The 20,593-nt window shown below is 52.4% G+C and overlaps 1 protein-coding gene across 9 annotated transcripts in view; it reads left to right on the top strand.

The window, feature by feature from the left end:
- Positions 1–20,593, top strand: part of PCBP3 (poly(rC) binding protein 3) — a 212,975-nt gene that overhangs the window by 140,253 nt on the left and 52,129 nt on the right. For 8 of the 9 annotated variants that reach the window (XM_027129890.1, XM_027129593.1, XM_027129430.1 and 5 more), the window contains exon 3: positions 19,445–19,580. In XM_027129890.1, coding sequence (XP_026985691.1) covers positions 19,571–19,580 — 10 coding nt within the window. In that variant the 5' untranslated portion in view covers positions 19,445–19,570. Of the gene's footprint in view, positions 1–283; positions 453–19,444; positions 19,581–20,593 lie in introns of those variants that run through there. The other variant, XM_027129345.1, reaches the window with a different exon arrangement.

Below are 20,593 nucleotides of genomic sequence, written 5' to 3'. Positions count from 1 at the left end.
AGTCAGCCTGCAGGACAGAGAGCAGGCCTCCTGTCCTGTGTTCACCAAGGCCCGTGGCTGAGGAGTGGAGGTGGGCTGCTGCGCCCTTCCAGTGCCGCAGGCTCTGGCTGGGCCCAGCGTGTTTCGTCTGCATCTTTGCGGAAAACATTTTCACAAAAGCATTTTGAAAAGGGCAGTTTATTAGAATGTTAGTAATGGTAGCAAGAAAGACTGACAGTAAACAGTTCGCATGGTAATTAAGATATGTTTTCTTTCCTTGTTGAATTTATGTAGAAATGAGCTGGAACGTGGTAACAGGAACACCGATGTTGGTACTGCACGTCCCCCTTTCAGAGCACATTCTTGTCCTTGCCTCGTAGGCTCCTCCCCACAGGCCTCCCTGGAGGACTCTGGGTGGAACCACACCTTTTCCAGACACGGTAGTGCTTCTCCTGGGGCCTCAGATAGTGAAGGTTGGCGCTGGGACTGTGACCCCGGCCTGGGGTGTCGGGGCCTCACTTCCTCCTCTCCCTTTGATGCTTTCTGGAACGTTCCAGGAAGTACAGGGGTGTCTGCACCTGGCACATTCAAACTGACTCACACGCAGAGCGTTTGCAGAAAGCTGTGTCTGGAGAAAGGTTTCTGTGGCTCAGAGAAGCTTGAAAACCACCTGCCGTCTCGAAGAGACTTGTGTGACCAGGTGTGCCTGGGAGCGCTGGAGACGTGTGTATGGTCACCTCCTGGGGTGGGCACAGGGGACCATGCAGGGGACCTGGGACTGTGAGGATTGAAGATGAGCCTGTGGTCTGGGGGGCCGCGTGGTGATCAGGCCGACCCCCAGAGTGGAGTGAGCTGGGAGCCAGGAAGTGGGACCCTTAGAGCACTGGGTCAGCACAGCCTCCAGGTGGGCAGAGCTGCTGCCCAGCGAGCTGTGTTTGAACTCTACCTTGGACAGCTGTGCACAGAAGTCAGCAGCTGGAAAGCATGGATGAAAAAAGAGGGACAAGTCTCAAGTGAGGAAGGCCGACGTAACCGGTGTGGACTTGAGGTCCGGCCCTGATGACCTGGGAACATGGGGTCCCGCGCTGACCTTCAGCTTCTCCCTGATGCGTCAGGAGCTGCGTGGGGTAGCAGGGCTGCCCCGGGGTCTGTGTGCTTGGCTCCCTGTGGAGCTGCACACTCTGGGGGCCTGTCCACCCCTGTTAAAATAATTGACGGCACCGTGGCTGAGTGCGGAGGGAGTGCTCTTGAAGCTGAGGGTGAGGCCTTCCCGATGAGTGTCCCGGCTGGGCACTGGGTCCTGAGAGGCTCGCACATGCTGGCCGAGGCTGCTGGATCAAGAAGCATCAGGCGTGGCCTCCACCTGCCGGGAGTATGCAGCAGGAAGACGGGCTTGGACACTGTCCTGCTGGGAAGAACCGCAGGACCACCCATTAACCAGCTGACCGGCTGTTCTCGACTGGGGATCTGGGCGTGACAGCTTTAGTCCAGGCTCCCAATCTAAAGCACTTCCAACATCCTCACCCCTCCTCGGGACAGGCTGCACAGTGGTGGAATCAGTTCTCACACCAGTTGGAGTCCTGGGACGACCTGGAAGGCCCGTCACCGAGCTCGTGCTGCCCTTGCCCTCTTCACTCCCACCCCACTCCAGGGCCTTTGCAGATGCCCGGCGGGCTGGGTGCTCTGCTCCCTCCTGTGTTTCAGGTCCTTATTCAAAAGTCACCACAGTGGGCCTTCCCTGCCCCTTTGTGAGGCCCACCCCCACCCTGTCCTGTGCGCCCTCCTGGCTGTGCTTAGCACTGGTCACTGCCCAGTGCCCTATTTGGCCTATCTTTGTCTTTGCTGTCATCTGTCTTGTCCACTCAAACGCAGCCTCCTTGAGGTGGGCATTCGGGTCCTGTCCAGCACTGTTTCTAGGGGGGTGGGGGGGTGGGGGTATGGGGGAGTGTTCATGTTAACTCAGGTGAAACTCACAGTGACCAGGGACTTTGTTTTCTGAAAGGAGTGAAAAGCTGTGGGATCTCCCAGAGATTTAACCCTGCGGGAGGGGGTTCCCCCCAACCCCATCCCACTGAGCTACCTGCCCCTGGAGAAGGTGTGTGTGGATCACGCCTCCCCCTACACCCAGGGGCCGGTGGTCAGAAGAGGACACTGCTGTTGTCAGGGTGCTTGGGGAGGCCCCGTAGCCGGGAGTTAGAGTAGGTTTGGCCCATGTTTCTGGAATAGTAGGTGAAAGACGCTTTCGGTTTTGAGGGCCTTGCAGTCTTTAGCATCCAATCAACTCTGCCCTTGTAGTGGGCATGGCTTCGAACCGAAACCCACGGGGGCAGGTTTGGTCTGTTTTTGTGAATCCCTCAGAGAACTGTTTTCTTTGAAGAATTGGGATTTAGCCAGTGGAGCTCTGCTGCCACCTAGTGGCTGGTAATTTTGCTGGATCGGGTCACACCCTTTCATCTCCGGGGCCGCCTTCCAGTGAAGGAGAGACTGAGGCTTCTAGAATACCCAGATGCTTTTCCACCCCGGTTGAGTTCAGGAGGTTCTGTTGACCATCATCCTCCTGGCCTCCTTGGAGACGCCCGCGTAAGCGCGTCAAGACTGGCTTCAGAGCGGGGCTGAGGGTCTGCAAACGTGGGATGTTAACGGAGGGTGGGAGCAGCTGCCCGTCCTCGCCTCCACCTGCAGCCTCCCCGCCTGCCTATGGCCGTCGTCCTCTCGTGCTCCAGGTATCTGGCCTCTCCAGGGAGGGCGGGTGAGCTGTGAGGATGCAGTCGGGAGTGCAGGGAATGGCCCTGGAGGGGACGTGGGGGTGTCCAGGGCTGCTGTGACCGCTACCCTCCCACAGCTCCTTAGCCCACCGGGCTAGTCAGGTGTGAAGGATAGGACGTCTGGTCCAACACACCTGCGGACTGGCGGGACCATAGGGCTTGTGCACAGGCTTCAGCTGAAGGGCAGGTGTGGACTCGGGAGGGGAGTGGGTGGAGGCCAGCCTGGGCTGCATACGTCTGGCCCACTCGGTGACCTTAGGCTTCCTGTCCAGGGGGCTTGGGCTGACGTCAGCAGGAGAAGGGGCTTCAGGCCACTGGAAGGGGGACCCTGCGACTCGAGGGGCAGCGCCCTCAGTGCAAGGCAATGGGCGGTGAGGCCACTGCGCAGAAAGGCACGGTGATGATACACCACCTCACCCCTCGGCCTGTGCCTCCCGGAAAATTCACTGGCAGCGTGAACCTGAAGTCAGATGCCTGTTACAGAAAGACTGTCCTGAGTGGGCAGCGCCCAGGGCTGGGCAGGAGCAGAGGGCTGCACATGCACCCCCTCCTGCCGCCCGCAGGCCTTTAGGCCAGGGGCGTGTCTTAGAGCCAGTGAAGGGTGGAGAAGGGGCCACACGAACCTGGCACAGGGCCTCTGACTGGGAGGCAGGCACGTGACCTTTGCCGAGGATGGCGGCCAGCCTTCCCCGTCCCCAGTGGGCTCGAGGACCAACTGGCCTGTGGCCAGGCACGGGCTCCCCTCACCAGGCTGGCCCACAGCTGAACCTGCCGTGGGCATCACTCCCGGGCCCAGCCTGTCCCGGGGGCAGTACTCATGGGCATCTGGGTCCCTCCCCTCCTGGCAGGGGAGCAGGCGGGAGCAGACCTTCCCCACCAGCACCGCCCCATCCGACCATGGAGCTGGCTCTGCAGCAGGGCCCCGGGTCCCACCCAGTAGTCCCAGGCCTCAGTGTGGGAGCCGTGGTCCTGGACCAACGCCGGGCAGGAGGGCTGTGTGCAGCCAGCAGCATCGTAAGGAAAGTCGGCGTCCCGCAGTCCACACTGCTGCGATCGGAACTTTGCGCTCACCAAGTGACCTGTACTTACCTATCGGCGAGTCACAATTTACAGGTGTTGCTGTTTCTCAGAGTAATAAAAGTAAAAATATCATCATTAACCGAAGTGGCCAAATTATGGGGGGATTGGTGAAATATGAGGGGTTAGTCTGATGCCTTTAGAAGGGCTTTGGAGAGGGTATTTAAGAACGTGGGAAGATGTTCAGTACATAAATTCTGGTGCTTCTGGACCGACGGCTTTCTCAGGCCATGTCCTGTGAGGGTGGCAGCCCCAGGCCGGGCCAGGCTTCCACGACAGGGCACCTTAAACCCCACCTGTCTCACCGGCTACTGACGAGGGTTCTGGCGGTACCTCTGGTTGTCCCGGAGCTTGCACACATCTTAGTCACACGTTGCCAGCGTCTTATTTTATCATGTAAAAGTTCTTTACATATTGTTTCCTGAAGTATATACTGCAAATATTTTCTCAGATGATCTGCCCTGGTATTTTATTGGTAATAGCTTTTTGAAAAAAGGCTTTAGAACAATTTTAGATTTGCAGAAATGTTTAAAAAAAAGACAGCACGGAGATTTCCACCCACCCCACTCGTAGTTTCCCGTTATCAACACCTATGTCAGTGTGGTACACTGGTTACAATTAAGGAGCCAAGATTAATACATTATCACCGAACTAAAGTCCATTCTATATTCAGATGTCCTCAGTTTTTCCCTAATGTCTTTTTTCTGTCCTAGAATACATTGAATTGCCTTGTCTCTTTAGGCTGTTTTTGGCTGTGATACTTAGACATTCCTTGTTTTTGATGGTCTTGACAGTTCTGAGGAGAGTGGGTCAGAGAATTTATAGAATGTCCGTCTATCGGGACTTGTCTGATGTTTTTCTCATGACTGGACTCGGATTATGGGTTTTTGGAAGAGCACAGAGGGGAAGGGCCCTTCTCATCACGTCCCGTCCAGGGGTCCAGGGTCCATGCCGTCTCATGACCTGCACTGTGGACACTGACCTTGGTCACCTGGCCCAGGTGTCTGTCAGTCTCTCCACTGCAAGTCATTCTTTGTCCCCTTCGCCACACTGCCCTCTGTGGTAGGAAATCGCCATGTGAAGCCCACACCTAAAGAGTGAAATAAGAATATACTTTTACTCTTGAAATTGTGTGAGAATCTATATTGGTATAGTGTGTGAGGTCAAATCAGTCTAATCTTTTACTTTTTGGTCTAACACTAATTGTACTGGCACCTTTGTTAAATAAACCATGTCTCAGTTCCCCAAGGGTCCTAATGTCACGGCGTCTTCCAGTACCTTACGTGCCCGTCCTCCTGGGTCCACCCATCTCACCGCGTGGCTGTACCAGGAGCACATAGTCTCAGTGAGTGTCTTTTAAAATTGGCTCTTTATTCTTTTAAGTGACCTTTCACCTGCTCTGTGAGGGTTCATGCAGGTCCAGCTGGGTTTGGGTCGGAATTGTGATGAGTCTTCGCGGTGGAAATGCGGCCATTTAACCCCAGGCCTCTGGCCCTTCCTTCTAGAGGGTTTCTCTGCCTCTCATCTGCTGTACCCACGGGCTTGGGGCCCTGTCCTGTGATCCGCCAGATCTCCCCAAAGGAGTGCAGCCACTGCCTGCCTGTGGCCCGGGCTGGATGCGCTTGGAGTGCCAAGTGCTCCCGGCCGTGATGGGCTGGAAGCAGCGTCTAAACCCACAGCTGAGGGGGGCTGGAGGGTTCTAACCATGTGTTTCTAGATCTCTTGGCGTGGGTTTTTCTCAGAGGAGTCCATTTTGACGCTGAACAGCTGTATAACTTCTGGCATCTCAAGTTTGAATTTCCCCCACCCCGAGAGACCTTCGTCTGCACACATCCAGCACAGGAAGGGGGCTGGCAAGGTGAGCTTGGGGTTCGAGGCGGAGCCAGATGTCCTTTCTAGCTCCCACTGTCTTTGAGGTGAAGCCCTGCTCAGGACTGAGACAGCAAGTCGACCCTCCAGGCTCCAGAGGTGGCCAGGCTGGGGCCCTGCATGGGCCGTGGGCCCAGGAGTGGACAGCGTGCAAATAAATGCATGGGTAGGTCCCATCCAAAAATACTGCTTCATTTTGCATTTTTCCTCAGTTGGACTGCTGCCTGCAGATTGAAATTTCCTCTCCACCAAAAAGGACCACCTTTGCGGTAACCCACTGCCTGGGTGCTCTCTGCCCTGAGGGCTGGCAGGAGGGGGCGGAGGGCTGGTCTCCGTGAGCAGCCAGGGCACGCCTGTGTGCACATGCAGCCGCGTGCACGGGTGTCTCCACAAGCAGTGCACCCCACCCATGTGCACGGGTGTCTCCACAGCAGACCGGCGCAGGTAACGCGCTACGTGTGGTCCAGAGTCTCGGGTGACGTCTGTCCGCGTTGGTGAGCAGTGGGGCCTCAGCAGGCACACCCAAGTGGAACAGCTGTTCTTTACCAGCTGCACACTTAGGAGTCTCCTGCAGCCTGCAATGCTGTGTGCCCGTCTGCTCCCCGGCCTGGGCTCCTGCCCCGGAGCTTGTTCCTGTTTCTAAGGCCACACCCACGTCGCCGTCGCTCGCCCTCACCGTGCCCGTCAGCGGCCGGCGCTATCCACCGAGGCTCAGCAGGTTTCCGAGTGTGAACGCCTCTCGATTTGTCATCTGCCTTTGGTCGATTTCCAGCACCCTAATGGTTATGTTTGGACGGTTTTGTCTAGTTTCGTGATTGCTTTTGGGGGACCGCATTCACCAAGCTCCTCATTCCACCTTCCTGCAGCCCATCCCCCTCGTTATTTGTCTACAATATTTTAGACAGTTCCAAGGATCACTGCACTGAACTGCAAATTAGTCTACAGAGCATCAGGGAGCTTGAAACATTCAGAGTCTTGCTGAATGTTCTGGATCTCTTGTTCCCTTATTCTTGTGCGATCTTTCCATCCTCTAGGAGGGCCATAGGGCACTAAGCCAAATCGTATCAGAAAGAACAGCTTTCAGAGGCACATCCACTTCTAAACTCCATCATGGAAGCGGAGGGTCACCCTGACGTCATGGCCACATGCCCCGTAATGAGATTTCTCAAATCAGGTTTGCTGATTCCCAGCAGCGCGTGCCGAGTGGGCCTGGGGTCGTGCGGGAAACTCTGCCTCCACAACGGAGCGCTGTCGCCCTCTGTGCTGCTTTGTCTTCAAGGCATGTGGCGGGAGGGGAGATCCCTGAGGGGGCATCTGCAGCGAGGACAGTTCCTGTGAAGAATCCATGTGGCAGGAGGGGAGATCCCTGAGGGGGGCATCTGCAGCGAGGACAGTTCCTGTGAAGAATCCGGGGCCCGGCCCCCAGGCTGCTTTCCTGCTTCATCATCTCCCGTCCACCTTCTTTTCTGCTCCGTCTGTCACTTCTGCAGGAACACAGGTGACCCTGTGTGTGTGTGTCAGGTGCCTCGAGAAAACAGCGCAGGACCTTTTAACAGAAAATGTGTAACTGAAGGTAGGAAAAGAAACAACAGCGAGGACGAGACAAGTCCAGGGAGCGCCAGTCATAGCCATAACCCTGAGTGGGTGAACTTGGCTACTGAGAGATACACGCACAGGGACGGGTTCACACAGCAGTGTGGACGGCCATGAAAGCAGCCTTCATTACGTGACGGGAGCACAGGCCGGCCGCAGGGACAGAAAGCCTGTCAGCAGACCTCTGCTCCTGGAGAGACGGAGCAGATGCACTTTCCCAACCCCGGTGGGGGCCACTTAGGGCCCGGGTTGAGCTGCAGAAACAAATGATCCTCAAATCGTATAAATACAGTTTATTTTTCATTCTCTTGGGTCGGCTGTGGCTCTTTCTGTGTTGACTTCACCCCCTTCCCAGGCTAATGGGGCAAATTCTCTCTGGAACATTCCCGGAATGGTGGCAGGGGGAGGAGAGAACGCGGAGAACTCTGCTCTGGCCGTGCAGTTTCTTCCCAGGGGAGCACTATGTGGCCAGGCCTGACCTCAGCGCTGGGCGGAATAAATAACACACCGACGTCTGCTCCCCACCTGCCCCCTGCCCAGGAGAGACGGCCGGAGCCCACCCTCCAGCAGCGCAGGCACAGGCATCATGGCCAGGCCCTCGCGCCCGTTTCTCGGCCAGCTCCACTCTGCCCCCTCTTCCTCTGGACACCTAAGGGCAGAGGGGCTGCTGACTGTTCACCTGCCCCGACATCCACGGGTGGGTGCGGCTTGCAGCAACTCGGACAGGTGCCTTTCGACGGAGCAGAAGCAGGAGGCACCCGGCGCCCTGCACCCAACAGATGGGAGAGCCCGAGGGGCGACCTCCTCGCCAGGCCCCAGTTCCGACCCTAGGGTCCCTCCCGGCCCGCTGTCCCGCGTTCTCTCTGCGCCTCCCCACACCTCTGTCCTCTAGGGCGGGGTCTGGATTTCTGTATCAGACCAGACGGTAAACACCTGGGCACTGTGGGCTCCGCAAGGTCTGTGTCCATCGCCCAGCTGCTCCATCGCAGCGAGAAAGCAGCCCCAGACGGTACGCACACTCATGGGCACGGCTGTGCGTCGGTAGGACTTTCGTTACGAAACCAGACGGTTGTCTGGGCTGGGTTTCTGTAGTGTGCAGGCCCTGTTCAGAGGTCCCTGCGCTCCTGGGCTGGGTGGGTGTCCTGGCCTGAGCCTGCCCCTCCCGTGGCTCCTTGGCCAAGACAGTGCCCCCAGAACTTCACTTGGTGGAGTGCTGGCAGCTGCGCCCCTGGTTCCTCCTGAGCACCCCTCTCTCCAGACGGACCTGCTGCAGCCTGGGGTCTAGAAGGCTGCAGCCGTCCATAGAGGGCTCCAGCCTCAGGCCTCCCCCCTTCCCAGCTGGAAATGTCACTCAGCAGTTTGGATGGAGGAGGCTGTGGGCTGGGTTGTGTCCCCCCAAAATTCATAGGTTGAATCCCTATCCCCCACCACGACTGTATTTGGACGCAGGGCCTTTAAGGAGGTTCAGTGAGGTCATAAGTGTGGGGTCGTAACCCGATAGGGCTGTGTCCTGATAAGGAGAGGAAGGGACACCAGGAGTGAGCCCCCAAGAGGAAAGACCACAGAGGACCCAGGGAGAAGACGCTGTCTGCACACCAAGGAGAGAGACCGCAGGAGGGACCGGCCCTGCGGCACCGGACCTCAGGCCTGCCGCCTCCCGAGCCGACTGAGGGTGTGCTGGCCGCCTCCTTAATCAGGTTCTTGTCATTAAGTTGAATTTTAACAAGTGTTTGTCTCCCAAAGACATTCTCAGTCTTACCCTCTACTGCGGTGGTCCTCAGAGCATGACCCGTGGAGCCCTAGGGGTCCCCGAGACCCTTGCAAGGGACCTGCAGGGTCAAAAACGACTATTTCCATAGTGCTGGTTGCGCCTTTCCCCTCACTGAGTGCCGCTTGAGCTGGGGCGGGGCTACTGCTGGGGCCTGAGCCCCTGGAGGCTCTGCTAGGGGCCCCTGCGTTCTCAGCCAGACTCACCCAACCACGTCCTCTCGGGGCAGCGTGCTTACTCCTTGTATCCAATAGATCCCGAGCCTCGAGCACCATCCCTGCCCCGCCTGCGCACCACGCCATACAGGAAGCACGGCCGCTTTGGGGGACGCCTGGTGGACAGGCGTCTGGACTTGGGTATCGGACAGGCACTTTCTCAGAAATGATTGGGGTTAAATCTGAGTGTTTTGCTGCCAACTATGACCTTTGAGGGCTCAGCAAAGTTAGAATTCTCCAAAATTTTTATCTGCCACTGTCCACTGCTCCCTCAGACCTTCAGACTTTTCTGTGGTGCTTAGTGGTGATATTAACAAGTGTGATTGCTGTTGGTATTGAGTGATAAAATCTGTCCACATTTAGAAGATCTGCGTGACTCCGTGAACCAGTTTCTGTGTGACCAGTCATGCTTGGGTAAAAGACTATCAAAGTTTAGGGCAGCCCGAGGCTGTTACAGTGTGACAGTGTGCAGAAAGCTCCCTGTGGCTTTTCATGTAGCTTCAGATTGCAGTTGCAGCTAACCTTTAAGAAATTACCATCGCTGAGTTGAGGCATAGTGACGGGGAAGACTGTGTTCCCGGGTATCTGAGCAGGCCTTTCCCAGCTGCCCGTCTCGCTGAGGCCCGTTGTCTTCACGGACTTCAACCAAAACAAGCAATCACAACAGAGTAAACACAGGAGCAGATATGAGAATCCGGCTGCTTCTACGAAGCAGACCCTAAAGAGACTTACAAAAGTAGGAAACAAGGCCACACTTCACACTAATTTTTTTGTTTGGGAAAATTTAGTTATTCATGAAGATTTACTTTTGTTAACCTGTGTCAGGTTTCTTATCGTTGTTTTTAAATGAATTAATAGATAAAACATTTAAGGTTGCTCAGTTTCAACGTCTAGTAAGGTGAATGGTGATACACACCCCCCAGAAGGAAAAAAGCACCGTGGTGTCCCCAGTGAGTATAAGGGAGGAAAGAGGTTTAGAGACGGGAAGCTTGAGGGTCGCTCTGGGGGCAGAACAGCTGCACCCCTGGCCCCAGCCGCTCCCCACTCTCCCCGGATTCTTCTCCGTGGACCTTCCTGAGCTCCGTGTTGGAATAAAGATGTGCTCCTCCCTCGGGCTCTTGCCTGAAGATGTAATCTCTTCGGGGAAATTGTCTGCTTCCTCCATACAGGCGGCACTTGTGCTCGGTACCACCGCAGCCTCTGCAGCCTCTGCCTGGTCCACCGCCCTGCGGCCCCGCCCAGCCCCAGCAGCAGGTTCTGTAATGGCCAGCGTGGCCCAGCTGCCCTGCAGTCACCATGAGTCCCAGGTCTCTGTGGCCTGCACAAGCCACACGTCAGCTGAAGTCACTCTAGCATCTTCAGGATGCTTGTCACCAGGGCAGAGGAGTGGCACGTGTCACCCTGCTCACATCTGGCTGGCAGAGCAAGTACTTGGCCAAGCGTGCCCGGTGGGACTGGGAGCATCTCTGCCCCAGGGCGACGCCGAGTTTGTCCCCGAGTGCACGGCAGACCCTCTGACCTGAGGCCGGAGCCGTGAGCCCAGAGAGAAGCCCTGCTCCTCCGTCTTTCCTGCCCCTGGACTGTCGGTTTGGGGCCTGCCCGCCTCCTCCGGGCGGCGGCCCTCAGGCCTTGGCTGGAGGGGCACCTGCGTGAGTTTGTTGCCGACCCTGCAGGGTGCAGGCGTCGGCCGGGCTTCGTCCCCACGCCGGGTGAGCGCGGCTGGTCTGCGGGCCGCCTGGTGCCCCTCTTTAGTCCCTGGTGGACTCTGGTTCCCCTCCAGGTGTCAGGAGACATGGCCTAGCCCCTTCCACGCTCTGCCCCACCCCCGAGGGAGTGGTGAGTCAGGGCGCTCCGGGGGTCCCGGGCACGTCGGGCTGGGCCGTGGTGAGAGGCTCTGACCCGTGTCCTGCCCGAGGCACCGTGCTGGCCTCCCCTGCTCTCGCGGGGTCCGCTGTGCATCAGGGTTCCGCATCTCTTTATATTCTCACTCATCCCGAATCTGTGTTGTGCCTCTACTCCAGGCCTGCAACGAGGGGGTGCACAAGTGGAGAGAAGCACCTTCTGGAAGCCAGTTGCTGGGTGAGGGCTGCAAGGCTGCTGGGGCCAGGGGAGCGGGCTCTGGAGGCCAGCAGTGGTGGCCGAGCTTGTGACATGGGGATGTGGGCGAAGGGTGCCCCGGGTGTGGGGGGAATCGGCTGGGCTTTTCATTCTCTTAACAGGGTCTTTGGCAGAGCAAAAGTTGGTAATTTTGATTAAGTCCCGTTTATCACTTTTTCCTTTCGTGGTTCATGTTTTCTGTGTCAAGTCTAAGAACTCTTTCCCTAGCCCCTAGGTCCTGAAGATTCTTCTCCTGTTTTTTTCCTAAAAGTTTTGTAGTTTCTTGCTTTACCTCTGTGTCTGTTAGTATTTGTGTGAGGTGTGAGGCTTAGGGCGAGGGTCCCCTGTCCCAGCACCTTTTGTTGGGAGACCACCTTTCTCAGTGGGACTCCTTTCCCCACTGTCGGAGAGGAGCCAGGCCTCTGTGCTGGGTCTGCTCCTGGGTTCTCTCTTCTCGTCCTCTGATGTGTGTACCCCCCGATGCCAACACCACACTCTCTTGAATACCGTAGCTACAAAGTAAGCCTTATTATCAAATCGAGGGATTTTTCCTGCTTTATTCTTCTCTTGCCATATAAATTTTAGAATAAGCTTGTCTGTGTCTACAAAACCTTGCCGGGACTTTTGCAGGAATTGCGTTGAGCCCGCAGACCGATTTGGAGAGAGCTGATGTCTTTACTACGTTGAGCCCTCCAATCCGTGGCTATAGCATTGGCTCTCCACTTACTTACGTTTCTTTGATTTATTTCGCCAGCGTTTTGCCTTTCTCAGCAGACAGGGCCTGCGTAAGTTTCATTAAGCGTGTGCCCAAGTGTTTCATTGTATTTTTGAGTGATTTTAAATCGTTGTTTTAAATTTTGGTTGATACATGTTCACCGTTAGTGTACAGAAATGCAGTTACTTTTCGTGTACGACTCACATCCCGCACCATTCTGAACTCACTTATTATTTCTAGGAGTTTTGTTTTGTTTATAGATTCCTCAAGATTTTCTAGGTAGAAAATCATATCATCTGCAAATAGAGACGATAGCTTTACTTCTTCTTTTTTCAGCCTAAATGCCTCTGATTTTTTTCTTGCCTATTGCAGTGGCTGGAACTCCAAGTAACATGTTGGATAAGAGTGGTGAAAGTGGGCAGCCATGCTTGTTCCCAGTCTTAGTGGGCAGCATTCATTCTATCACCATATGTATGATGATAGCTGTGGGTTTCTTATAGATGCTATTTATCAAGTTGACGTAATTTCCCTCTATTCTTAACTTGCTGGTATTTTTTTTATCATGAATTAGGTGTTGAATTTTGTCAAATGCGTTTTAATGCATCAGTTTACATAGTCATATGGCTTTTATGCTTTCGCTTGTTGATATGGTAGATTATACTGATTGATTTTTTTTTAACATGGCGCCAGCCTTGCATATCTGGATAAATCCTACTTGGCCATGGTACGTAACTCTTTTACACATTGCTGGATTCATTTGCTAATTTTTTTTAAGGTTTTTTTTTTTTAATTTATTAATTATTTAATTTATTTCTGGCTTCGTTGGGTCTTTGTGGCTGCGCGCGGGCTTTCTCTAGTTGCAGCGAGCGGGAGCTACTCTTCGTTATGGTGCGCGGGCTTCTCATTGCAGTGTCTTCTCTTGTTGCGAGCATGGGCTCTAGGCGTGCGGGCTTCAGTAGTTGTGCCTCATGGGCTCTAGAGCGCAGGCTCAGTAGTTGTGGTGCACGGGCTTAGTTGCTCTGCGGCATGTGGGATCCCCCCAGATAAGGGCCCGAACCCGTGTGCCCTGCATTGGCAGGCGGATTCTTAACCACTGCGCCACCAGGGAAGTCCCTCATTTGCTAATTTAAAAAATATATTTAGTCTATTTTTGTGGATGTTCATGAGCGAGACTGGTCTATATTTTTTTTTTCTGTACTGTCTTATCTCCGGTTTTGGTATCAGGGTCGCAGTAGCCTCACAAAATGAGTTGGGAAGTATTCTATTTTCTATGAGTGTCTAAGGCTTATGTTCATTTTCTTTTAAATGTTTGGTAAAATCCTCCAGTGAAACCATCTGGGCCTGGAGGTTTCTTTTTTCTGGAGTTTTTATGACAGGTTTTCATGTCTCTAACGGCTGTAGGCATATTGAGGTCGTCTCTTTCATTTTGATTGGATTTCGGTAATTTGCTGGTTGTCCAGTTCTCCCATTTCTTTGCTGAGGTTTTTAGAGACTTGCTTTAAGCATGTTCGTACATGCTCACTGCAGCATTTTTGTGATGGCAGCTTGAAAAGCCTTGTCAGAGAATTCTAGTATCTCTGCCATCTCAGTGTTGGCATTTATTGATTTTCTTTTCTCTTTCGTGTTGAGATTCTCCTAGTCTCATTTTTGGTATGGCAAGCGATTTTTGTTTGTATCCTGGAAATTTTGGTTGCAATGTTATGATATTCTGGATCTTATAAAAATCTCCTGTCTTAGCAGGCCTCTAGTGACATGGGTGGGGGAACCTTGTTCACAATGGGCTGGGGTGGAGGCCCAGGCACCCCTTGGCCTCCCCGATACCTTGAGCAGAGGGAGGAGCTCCTCGTTCCTGAGGGGTGGGAGCCCCTCTGATGTGGGCACCTGTGTGTGTGTGCCCGCGTCCCCTGTCAGCTTCGCCTGGAGGGCAGTGTTCTCCAGGGGGTTAGGGGGTGGCTTTTCTTGAGACTTTTTTCCAGTGTTCTTTGGCATTTTTCGGTCGCAGCCTTTTCCAGTGACGAGCCTAGAATAAACAGGAGGGAATCAAAACAAAACACAAAGGTGAACTCACTGTTTTATCAGCCTTCACGCCTCAGGACCCATCCAGGCACCTTCTCTCCACCTTTCCCATTTTTCTTAGGCTTGTTTCATATTTAACACAGGGTTTAGTTGTGCTCAGCAGAAAAGTAGGGAAGAATGCGTCTGCTTCATTCCGTCCAGAACCAGAAGGCCTGGTGCTCCTTGTAGTCACTGCAGTCATCTGTGTCTCTGGATTAATTTTCTTGATCAGTGTCATCAGAGGGTTGTATATTTTGGGGCCTTTTTTGAAGAACCAGATTGTGTATTTGTTCATTTTCACAATTGGTTCTTTTTTTGTAACTTCTGATCTATTCTTTATTATAATTACCTTCTTTCCATTTTCTGTGGATACTTTCTGTTATTTTTCTAACTTCTAAAATTGGATTTTCTATTCACTAGTTTTCTGACTTTATTCCTAGTATAGGCTTTTAAAAGCTCTAAGTTTTCCTGTAAGTTCTATTGTAGCTGAATGCTACCAATTTTGGCATGCAGCACTTTTATTATTGTTGAGGTCTCATGATTTTCTAATTTCATTTTGTCATCCCCATCCACTTCTTATTTAGAATCATTTAAAAAGTGTTACGTCCAGGAGAGTTATAGAGTTATCTTTTTGCTAATGATTTCTAATTTAATTGCCCACCGGGTGGAAGGCATGGTCTGTTGATTCCATGTCTTCAAAATTGGTTGAAATTTGCATGATGAGTTGGAACATTGTCAATTTTGGTTTCATCCTCTGAGAGTTTTAGGAGAGTGTACAACCTCTAAATGCCAGGTGCAGCTTTACACACGCACATGATATTCCACAACTCCCTCCGTGTCCACTGTCCTTGTGTGAACTGTGACGGGGGTGCCATGGCGTCCCCAGATGGGCGGTTTGCTGGTTTGGCCCTGGGGTCGCTCCTCAGATTAACCCCTCGCGGGCTCTGGGGCATCGAGGGCTCTGGGGCATCCTCACCATCATCTCTTGGCTGCATTAGTGGGTAATCTCCTGAATTCTCTCCCGGCTTCCTCTCCTGCCACTTTTCACCTTCAGCCTGGTTTCCACACCAGCAGCCAGATTGCCGGTGTTAAAATACCGTGATTTATCAAAAGCCTCTCACATCCCTGTTTCCCGCAGGTTCCACCTGCCCCCTCTTCAAGTGGCCTAAAGCACCCTGCCCGCCTGCCCCCACCCTCTCCTGCCACCCAGCTTCCCGGCAGGAGGGCTCACAGAGGATGCCCAGTGGAGAGCAGGACAGCCCTGCTCCCGGTCGTCCGATGTCTCAGACCTTCCGGTGAAGCCAGGCCCCACGTGAGGGTGCGGATGGCAGTGGGAGCCTCTCACGCCCGCGTGCACATGCGTGTGTCTGCCTGTGTGCGCATGTGTGTCGTTTGCGGCTCGATGGGCTGCTTTTGTCTGGACTGTGCCTGGGAGGGGATGTGCCGTCCTCGGGCTCTGGTCCTTTGAAACTGATTCGTTGTGGCGGGCTGTTCAGCGAGCCACTGAACACCACTGCAACTGTCGTCACTAAGTGGGTCGCACAGCGAGGGGCGGCCGCAGAGGTGAAGAGGGGAGTCGTGAACCTCACTTTATCTCCTCTGTCCCCCCCTTTTCCAGCACCAGTTGAGTTTTGAAAAGAGAACGGCAGAGCCTTCCCTCCGAGACTGTCCCCGTCACTCACCACCTCTTGCTCCGCAGGGAGCTGGGTGTCCCGCTGCCTGAAGCCGTGGCTGAAGTTGGGAGAAGTGGGTCATCGCGCAGGCGAGTCTGTCACATCGCTCTCCGTGTTGCTGGTCTCGTGGTGCTTCTAGCCAAACCTAGTGCCAGGTCAGGCTACATGTTTAGTAAACGAGTTCCCTTCAGAGGTTTCTAGGGTGATATAAATCTCAAATCGAATGTCTTTTAGTTCATTAACTTCTGGTTTTCTTGCGCTGTCATCAGAAACTGCTGTCATGCTCTTTCTACTTTGTGAGACTTACTGTGAGGGTAACCCTGTCTGCTGGGACGCCGAGAGCCTCAGGGAGGAGCATGAGATCTCAGTGTTCTTTCAGTTCTCGTCCCCGTAACACTCCTGGGTTGATGCCGGCATTTCTGTCCCGAAGAGTCACCCTTTCCCAAGAGGAGACCTCTGGGTGTCCCTGGGAACAGGAGTACTTGATTGGTGACAAGGGTGCCATGGCCCTTGAGGCCCTAATGCTTCCTCACAGACGATTCTAATTGTTACCGCTGTTTCCACCCACTTCCCTGCGCCTCTGACCTGTGGAACCACTCGGTGCCTGCAGGCCCAGCTCTTCCTGGAATAGGGGGCGAACGGGCGGCTTCCGGGTGGCTTCTTCCCTTAGAGGCTGCGGTGTCCATGTCTCTGCTTCGCTCCCTATTTACCCCATTTCACCACTTCCCAGACCCCAGGGCTGTGCTGAGAGCTCTCGCTGGTTCTCCTCGCTCCTCCTGACTTCTTAGTGCTGTGGGTTTGTGCTGTTTTATTTTATGGGCATCATTGCAGTGCAGTTTCTGTAAGGGTGGAGTAAACACATGTTAACTCTGTGATGTTTAATACGAGGTCTCTTCCATTGCCTTTTTAAAAAGAAGCTTTTGAGTGTTTATTACCTTTGTTCTTTTTAATTGAGTATAATTCACATACCATACAATTCATACTTTAAAATTGCACATTTTAGTCGTTTTTAGCATATTCACAAAGGTGTGCAACCACCACCACTATCTAATTACACAACGTTCTCATCACCCCAAAAGAAACCCCACACCCATGCCATCACCCTCTCTCCTCAGCCCTAGGAACCGTGCGCCTACTTTCTGTCCCCGTGGGCTTGCCCGTTCTGGACGTTTGCTGTCAATGGGAGCACACAACATGTGGCTTTCCGCGTCTGGCTTCTTTCCCTTCTCATAATGTCTTCAAGGTCCATCCACGTTGCCGCGCGGGTCAGTACTTCATCCCCTTCCTTGTGGCCAAATAACATCCCGTTATAAGGGTGCACCACATTTTGTTTATCCACCATCATCAATTGATGGACGTTGGATTATTTCCACTTTTTGACAGTTATGAACAACACTGCTGTGAACATCCATGTACAGGTTTTTCTGTGGACGTATATTTTCATTCTCTTGGGTATATGCCTAGGAGTGGAGTTGCTGGGTCATATAGGAACTCTGGAGGAACTGCCAGCCTGTTTTCCAAAGGGGTTATATCATTTTATATTTCCACCAGCAATGTATAAAGATTCCAGTTTTTCCATATCCTTGCTGACATTTGTTACTTTCTGTTTCTTCTTATTATTATTATCATTTTCATTATTATTACTATTATTGCCATCCTAAGTGGCTCATTGTGGTTTTTTTTTTTTTTTGCGGTACGCGAGCCTCTCACCGCTGTGGCCTCTCCCGTTGCGGAGCACAGGCTCCGGACGCGCAGGCTCAGCGGCCATGGCTCACGGCCCAGCCGCTCCGCGGCATGTGGGATCTTCCCAGACCGGGGCACGAACCCGTGTCCCCTGCATCGGCAGGCGGACTCTCAACCACTGTGCCACCAGGGAAGCCCTCATTGTGGTTTTGACTTGCATTTTTCTAATGCCGAATGATGTTGAGTTACTTTTCCTGTGCTTATTGGTCATTTCTATATCTTCCTTAGAGAAATATATATCAAATCCTTTGTATATTTCTTAATTGTTTTTTATTGTTGAGTTGTAGAAGTTTTATATATAGTCTGAATATTAATCCCTTCTTAGGTATCTGATTTGCCGATATTTTCTATTATGTCAGTTGTATTTTCACATTCTTATTAGTGCCGTTTGATGCACAAAAGTCCTTAATTTTGATGAAGTCCAGTTCATCTACTTTTTGTCGCTGCCTGTGCTTTTTGTTGTCATATCCATGAAATTATTGCCAAATCCAATGCCATGAAAACTTTTTTTTCCAGTGTTTTCTTCAAGATGTTTATAGTTTTAGCTCTTAAGTCTAGGTCTTTGATCTATTTGAAGTTAATTTTTGCCTGTGGTGTAAGGTAAGGATGCAGTGCACTCTTTGGTGTGTGCTATCAGTTTTCCTGGCACTGTATGTACAAGACTTCTTTTTTTTTTTTGAATTTTATTTATTTATTTTTTTATGCAGCAGGTTCTCATTAGTCATCTATTTTATTCTTATTAGTGTATATATGTCAATCCCAATCTCCCAATTCATCACACCACCACCACCATTCCCCACTTTCCCTGCTTGGTGTCCATACGTTTGTTCTCTACATCTGTAAGACTGTTCTTTTCTAATTGGCAAAAGGGAGCCAAGACAATCCCTTGTTCTTCCATTGCTTTCTGATGAGTTCCCACTCGTGACCTTCAGGCCTCTCCGATCCTCCAATCAGTAACACGCTGACGCTCTTCTGCACCAGTGGAGACACCGTCTGCCCCTGTGAAAGAGGGAGGCTTTTGCTCAGTGTCACCTTCATGGCGTTTCCTTACATTTCGTATTTTCTCATTTATTTCATTTTGAACCTCAAGGTATTATATGGGTAAGATATTTTAGCTTGAAACAGACTCAGTGATGTAGTTTATTGCCTAAAATGGTTACCTGATTGACATGGAGAAAGACAGAGAAATTTAACATGGGCTTCTCATTATTTTTGGTGCTCTGCCCTCACAATTCCAAATGTTGGATGCTGTTGTAAAGAGCCTTTGAAGGCATCCCTGACAATAATGTGCAGAGGTCCTTACACCTGGACTTGAAAAACAGCAAAGAGGGTATGTTATGAACATGAGTTCTTGTGCCTGGGGATGAAGTTTCCTGTTTGGGCAACAATGTGAATTCAAAAAGTGAAGAGTCAAGAAACTTAGACCAAGGAGAAAATGATGCACTCTGGAAAAGACTAGGTGGACAGATTGCATGCTGACATGGAAGGGTTCAAGTGAAATGATTATACCAGCTGTAAAGTAGAAAACCAGCAGTGTGTTTAAGTTAATATATAGTTTCATAACTTTTAAAATCAGTATATGTACATATGAATATACTAAATATTACAAGCAGAAAGTTGACTGTTTCACTTATATTCTCAAAAGTGTATGCAGTTTTACCAGGCACTTCTGGACTGCTCACCTGTGCAGTGGAGGCCCCCTGCGGGGCGCATAAGGCAGGTCCCAGGATGAGCTCTCACTGGCATTTCATCACATCCCACGCGTCTCATGCCTGAATCTTAAGAAATGCTCGCTGCTCTGTTGAACGCAAGAAAGCAGTTCTGTTGAAGCTCAGTCCCGACGGACAAGGTCCTAATCCATAAGCTCATTTGCCCCCCTGTGTTTTGTGTTTCAGGTCGGTGGGCTCCACGACCAAAGTTGGTCCTCCTGTGAATCGCCGGTTCTGGTTGTGATGCTCTAGGTCACAACGAGTGTGAACACACGCTATCTATGGGCCTGCTCTGACTCGTCCAGCCTGCTTATGGGGGAAGGTGAGTGGCTGGGAAGCGGCCCTTGTCTGCTTGTCTGTTTACCAAGAATGTGTAGCAAAGTCAGACTCACCACGGAACAATGGAATGTGTCTGAAGTGGCACCATGCTGTATTTCACCCTCTTTAGTCCGTGATATGGTGTCAGCCGGGAGTAGTGCCAGGGAGCGAAGACGAGCCATGAAAAAGGAAACTTTAAGAGAGGAAGTCGATGCAATAATGTGATCGGACAGGAACATCATTCCTGATCGGCTCTTGAAAAGGCACGTCTAGAATCTGAAGAAGCAGGTTTAAGCTGAGGCAGAAATGTTTCTCCCTGGCTTTTTCCCTTGAGTTTTTGAGGAACGTGGGATGCCTTTGAACTGTGTTCCCCTATGTGTTCCCTGTTTTCAGGCCTCCGTGGCCTCATTCCACTAGGTGTGGAATCTGAAGAGCTGGCTCTGTGGTCTGCTTGCTTATGGGGTCTGTGAGGGACACTAGCCACACGCAGCGCCCCGTGCTAGCACTGCAGGAGGCCTGGCCCTGCTGACCATCCCGCCGTGTGGGTGTGGGTGCAGGAGCCAGTGTGCACGTGTGCGGCGGGGGGGGGGGGGGGGGCTTGTGCCGGAGCCTGTGTGTCCTGTGTGCCGCTGTGTGCTCCACCCAGCACCCTGAGGTCCGACTTCTGCCGGGGCTTCAGGGGTCCCGAGCCTGCAGTATCGACTTTGCCTGGCCTCGGTGTCTCACTGTAAATGGAGGCCTCCAAGTTTCCTTGCTCAGCTCTCACGCCTGGTCCTCTCCAGGCCAGTTCTAGTTTATTCACCCGTGCATTTCAGGTTACAAGGGCATTGCCGAAGGCTGAAGAGTGCATTCTAGAGTGCCTTATTCATGCGGGGCTGCAGAGGTGGCCACTGAGAAACTGTTTTCAGCTGTGGGAGTTTCTAATCCGGGTTCACGACATACACGTTGTACAGGTTCCGAGTCAACCTATCTCCCAGGTGGCTGTCAAAGAAACACGTGCATCTTTAAAAAGTCACA

The sequence above is a fragment of the Aethalodelphis obliquidens genome, unplaced genomic scaffold (assembly GCF_003676395.1).
Source record: "Aethalodelphis obliquidens isolate GAN/ISIS:26980383/991018 unplaced genomic scaffold, ASM367639v1 scaffold1, whole genome shotgun sequence".
In the NCBI taxonomy this organism is placed as follows: Eukaryota; Metazoa; Chordata; class Mammalia; order Artiodactyla; family Delphinidae; genus Aethalodelphis; species Aethalodelphis obliquidens.
The sequence above is the reverse complement of the archived record's forward strand: the minus strand, read 5'-3'. Positions and strand labels throughout refer to the sequence as shown.